General features: G+C 34.0%; 1 protein-coding gene and 1 pseudogene across 2 annotated transcripts in view; one reads left to right on the top strand and one right to left on the bottom strand.

Moving 5' to 3' along the window:
- Window positions 1–6,000, bottom strand: part of RASA2 (RAS p21 protein activator 2) — a 119,319-nt gene that overhangs the window by 36,786 nt on the left and 76,533 nt on the right. For both annotated transcript variants that reach the window (XM_024769012.1, XM_024769013.1), the window contains one exon: window positions 183–339. In XM_024769012.1, coding sequence (XP_024624780.1) covers window positions 183–339 — 157 coding nt within the window. The remainder of the gene's footprint in view (window positions 1–182; window positions 340–6,000) is intronic.
- Window positions 3,883–4,436, top strand: LOC112415836 (60S ribosomal protein L17 pseudogene; annotated as a pseudogene).

Here is a 6,000-nt window from a genome sequence, read left to right as displayed (position 1 = left end):
ATATATATATATACACATACATAGTGTGTGTGTGTGTATATATATATATATATATATATATACACACACACACATATATATATAGTTTTAATAAAACTTGATACTCTGAAATCTTTTCCTCATAATTTACAGAATTATTCTAGCCTTTCCATATTAAGTAACACACAAGATTTTTAAGGTACCTGAACATCTGGTGATTTTAGCAGCAAAGTTTTCAAAGGACCATAGTACTCTGAAGGAAGCACATAGTCTTCTGTATAACATATATTTAATCGAAGGGATCCCAGGTCATCAGTTTTAGATGACTTGTTTCCATTGTCTCTTGGTTGTAGCAAGTACCTAAAGTAAAAATAGAATCAATTCTATGCAATGGTAATGGGCCTCAAAGTTGGTGAGGTAAACAAACAGCTAAGCTATCAAAAAACTAAATCCAAAAAGTCAACTTAATATATAATGTTAGGATAATTCATTAAATAGCACAGTATTAATTTTCAGAGGCTTAATAGTGGCTGTCTATTGAACTAGAAAGCTAAAAATAGATTTTAATCCAGGAAAAAAAAGTATAGATAATACAAAAATCAAGATCTCAAAAGGACTGAATAAGAGTCTGATTAGCTTGCAGGTTAGGAAAAAAATAATGAAAAATGAAACACAAAATCCAACATATTATCAAAAATAACTTTTTACCAACTAAATTTAAGAAAGACACATTTGGTTGAAATAGATAAGACATACTACAAGAAGGTATAAATGATCTCATTTTAAAGTAAATCCTACATTGTAAAAATTTGAACTTATTTTTTAAAAGTTAGTGATTGAAGGTTTATAAATGATTTTTATATTATTAAAGAATTAACAGTGCAAATATATTGAAAATGTTTTTATTTGCAAAAATCAGATTTACATGAATTTTTCCAGGTAAGTAAAAGGCAAAAAATATATATGTAAAAAATAGAGGCAGCTTTAAATATTCCAAGGAAAGAGAAGTGTTTAAAAATCAAGAGAAGTTTGTAGGACCAAAACCAGAAATCTAAGTTATTTTTAAAGACTTTCTGTCATGGAAATTTAAAAATACATACAAAAGTAAAAAGAGTAGCATACTGAACTCCCATGTACCATCACCTAACTTCAATAATTATCAACTCAAGGTTATTCTTGTTTTAGCCGTCTCTCTACTCACTCCTCCCATCCCACTCCTGCATTAGTTTAAAACAATTTCCAGGTGTTTTATAATTTCATCTATAAATATTTAAGTATATATAACAATAAATATATATATATAAACTTTTAAAAATCATTACTATCCAGTCAGTATGCAAATTCTCCCAAACTTAAACAGTTTTCTATGTTCTATTCAAATCCAAGTTTTACAGATTGTAATTGGTTGATAGCTTAAGTTTCTTTTAACCTATAGATACCCTCTAACCACTAAGAAATCAGGTAATTTATCTATACAATTTTCCAGACTTGGGACTGTGTTAACTCTATCTCCATGATGTCATTTAGCATGTTCTTTTGTCTCCTCTGTATTTCCTGTAGTATTGTAGATAGATCTAGGGGCTTGGTTAGATTCAGATTTCATATTCCGGCAAGAACATTTCATTTAGAGTGTTGTGTAGTCCCACCAAGAGGCACTAATGTCTGACTGTTTTCTCTTTTTGTGATATTAGCAATCACTGATGGCCACTGCCGAGAGTCATTAATCTGCACAGGTTGCAAAATGATACCTATGATTCTATCATCCCTCCTTCACTCATTAGCTGGAATGCTTTTTATAAAGGAGTCAGTAGTTTTGATATTTACTTTTGATGTCTTCCCCTAACAGACTAACTTGTTTAAAAATAGAAGAGAGGGGGTTTTCATAGAATTCTAGCTTTCAGAAAGATATGATAAAGATATAAAAGAGAACTAGAGAATTAACCAAGAAAAATTTTAAAGATGAAGGAATGGTAATGTAAGGAGAAGAAATTATACAGAAATTATATCACTACCCACAAAACAGGAATTCTTGTCTCAGAAGACCAACCTTCAGAACTTCTAGTCTCTGATTTGAGAAATAATGATTTAAAGAATTTGCCTATGGAAATAATTGGAAATAAGCCTATTAGCAAAAATGACTCTGAAGTGCCTCTAAGGGAAGTCTAGCTGGCTGATCCCCAAGCATCCTGACGTGGGCATCACTTCGGTCAATTTTCAACAATGCAGTATATGTTCTGTAGCTTTGCAGACTCAGATACCTAGTTGTAACAGCACATCTCAAAGTGAACCTGGATTGCAATGACTGAGCACAGAGACTAATATATTTAAAACAGAAGGCCAATTACTAAATTTATAAAAAGAAATACTGTTGACCCTTGAACAACATGGGTTTGAACTTCATGGTTCCTGGAAGTAATCCCCCATGGATACCGAGGAAAGACTGTACAACAGTCAAATGGCAAAGAGACCCACACTTTTTTGTGACTAATACATTTTATTATGGAAATGTTAATTCACAAAAGTAGGGAGAAGAGTGATAATATTAGTAAGCAACACCCTCACCATCACCCCCATGCACTTATCACTTGGCTTCAACAATTATCACTATTTCCCATAGTGTTTCATCTACATCTCCTACTTCAACTAATACCTTTTTTTACCTGTTAATACAATTGTTTATGTTTGATCAATACATTTTTTTACCTATTGGTAAGCTATTTGGAAAGCCAAATTATTTATCAGAAGGTGCTGTGGTGAGTACTGAGACACAACACAGAGATCTAAGGAAATCTTAAGAATCTCTCAGCTAAGACAATTTTGCCAAGGAAAGAACAATACTTCTAGGACAGAATCCCCTTACCGCTTGACTGTGCTTGAATGGGCAGCAGCCACCCATGTTGGCCTCTTTGGGATACATTTTTATTCTGCCCCTTCTATTTTAACTCATGTTTTCCGTATATGGAAGGATAAAATTACTTGTGTTACAGTTAAAACCCAGCCTCCCAGGGACTGTGCCTACCCATCCTAAACAGTGTCCTCATACTCCAGTCAGGTTACAGACTCTGTTTTGGCTTGTTCTATAGAAATTATACTCAGAGGGCATCTCTAATTCCCTTATCTCCGAATTACTGGGGGAAGGAATATGCTTTATCCCTCTGGTACTCTCATAAAACTACAAAATACCCGCAAAATAGGTCTATAGTCCTAACATGGCACATTCTTTGCAGAGGGATTAGGGCAGCGTTATGCCAGTTATTCGTTTTTATGCATACACTGTTCTAGGATGCTCAGGAACTCCAGAAGGGCTTGCTCCTGCCACTCTTTTTAAACCTGTCTCCTTAGGTTTCTTTGGCAGGATAAGAAATTCCTATGGACAAAATACTTCACCCATGTCTACTTGAACAAAATACAGAATTTCAAAATTGCCCTACCCATTCCTTGAAAAGATCATTTTTTTAAATGAGAAGGGACCGCTCACTCAATTTTCTTTTTAATAATATTTTATAAGCAAGGGACACTCAAATCTTTGCTGACAGCTTAAAACAGAGAATATTTTTGAGTTTTAAACATATTCAAAAATATTTATGCCAAAGTACAAATTTATTATTTTACATTGGTTAAAAGCAAAAACTTTGGAGTCAAAGAGTTTGGTCCAAATCACAGCTGTATGACCTTGGTAAAACTGCTCAATCTCTCTGTGCTTGTTTCCTCACCTCTTAAATAAGGGGTAATAATAGTATCTAACTGATTTAATCCCTAAGGAGGTTATGTAAGTAAAGCACTTAGAATAGTGCCTTGTACACAGTAAATGTTATTTATAAAACATTTATATACATATAACTGTTACCACCTAAAATATATTAAATAGCTTTTCCGGTAAACAGCCTGAGGTAACCTCTAAAAATGGTTCGTTATTCACTTGACCCAGAAAACCACAAGAAATCAGGCAAATCAAGAGGTTCAAATCTTCGTGTTCACTTTAAGAACACTCGTGAAACTGCCCAGGCCATTAAGTGTATGCATATCCGAAAAGCCACCAAGTATCTGAAGGATGTCACTTTACAGAAGCAATGTGTGCCATTCCGTCGTTAACAATGGTGGAGTTCGTAGGTGTGCCCCAGGCCAAACAGTGGTGCTGGACACAGGGTCGGAGGCCCAAAAAGAGTGCTGAATTTTTACTGCACATGCTCAAAAATGCAGAGAATAATACTGAACTTAAGGGCTTAGATGTAGATTCTCTGGTCATTGAGCACATCCAGGTGAACAAAGCCCCCAAGATACGGCACAGGACTTACAGAGCTCATGGTCGGATCAACCCATACATGAGCTCTCCCTGCCACACTGAGATAATCCTCACAGAAAAAGAACAGATTGTTCCTAAACCAGAAGAGGTTGCCCAGAAGAAAAAGATATCCCAGAAGAAACTGAAGAAACAAAAACTTATGGCCCAGGAATAAATGCTGCAAAAAAGTAAATGCAAGTAAAAGTTAAAAAACATATATATGTAAAATAACTATGCATAATGTCATTATTTATATAATTATGTACATGTAATTTATTATTTTAAAACATTGTTACAAAAATCTCAATTTAAACAATCTAAAGGAGCCCTGGTGAATTAAGCAATCTTGTATGAATTAGAGCTAAAAAGAAAAACCTCAACGTTTGTTAAGTAGAGGATATCTGGTGTGTCTGAGGTCTAGGGATACAAAAAACAAACAAACAAACAAAAACCTCAAGTATATTTTCTTCAGTTTTTGAATGAAGTGTTTCAGTTTGAAAGAATAAGGAACAGGAAACAAAGAGAAGTTATCAACTGAAAGTGGCACTCAGTTGCTCACATGTATTTTTTTCATTCATAGTTAGACAAAAAAGCAATCCTAATGTTCTCAAGAGTCAGCAGTTTTGACAGCCCCTTAACAGAAGAAAAATCAGCATTTGAAAAATGTTAACAAGGTCTGTATAACTAAAATTGAGGCAGGCAGGCAAAAACTACCATTATTTGTGTATAATGCTGCCTAATCTGGAAAATAACTGTTCAGAGGCACCTTTACTAATACTTAAATGTTATTTCTGGTTCCAGAAAGATAATCATTATCAACAGATTTTTACTAAAGATAGGAGATTAAAGATAGGTGCCAAAATTAGCAAACTACAAAACCAACTCATCTTAAATATTAATCTAGTTTTAAACTTGTATAAAGTGCTTATATTGAAAAAAACTCCAACCATGTGTTTTATTTACTTCTTGAGTCTTACTTTCAAAATTTTAAATTATAACATGAAAGGATGTTTGCATCTATTTTCTTAATGTTCATTTTGGATCATTTAGGAGGAAATTACTGTGCCAATGTGTACGATCACACAAGGGCTTTGCACATGTTAAGTTCTCTAATACTGATGTAACTGGTGGAGACTGAACTAGATGATCACTAAGGTTCTCTTTATTTATACCATTACAAAACAGTGGAATACTGGTACCAAAAAAAAAAAGATGCAGAAATTCTATATGTACTGATGTGGAATAATGGCGATGACAGCAGCAATAACTATAATGATGAGAGCCTGAGTTATACCCACAGTATACCCACTTGTAACTTACTTTACATGAAACCAATTCATCCTCTAACAACTTTGGGAGGCAGGTACTGTTTGTACTATCCCCATTTGATAGCCAAAGAAAGAAAAGGCATGCAGGTGGAACAACTTGTCCAAGGTCACCCAGGTAGTTAATGATAGAGTTGGGATTTCAACCAAGGCAATTTCGTTCTGGAGTCCATACTCTTAACCACTATAAAAAGTCAACAAATACTTACTGAAGTTCTACTAAATTGAAAGTGAAAAAAAGTAAGGTACAGAATATGATACAGTATGTGTCCATTAAGGACCTAATTAAACTCAAAAACTTTTGCACAGCAGAGGAAACCATAAACAAAATGAAAAGACAACCCACAGAATGGGAGAAAGTATTTGCAAACGATGAGACTGACAAAGGATTAGTCTCCGAAATGTACAAACAGC

Source organism: Neophocaena asiaeorientalis, unplaced genomic scaffold, assembly GCF_003031525.2.
Source record: "Neophocaena asiaeorientalis asiaeorientalis breed wild unplaced genomic scaffold, Neophocaena_asiaeorientalis_V1.1 scaffold118, whole genome shotgun sequence".
Lineage (NCBI taxonomy): Eukaryota > Metazoa > Chordata > Mammalia > Artiodactyla > Phocoenidae > Neophocaena > Neophocaena asiaeorientalis.
Note: the sequence above shows the minus strand (reverse complement) of the source record. Positions and strands in the feature narration are given on the sequence as shown.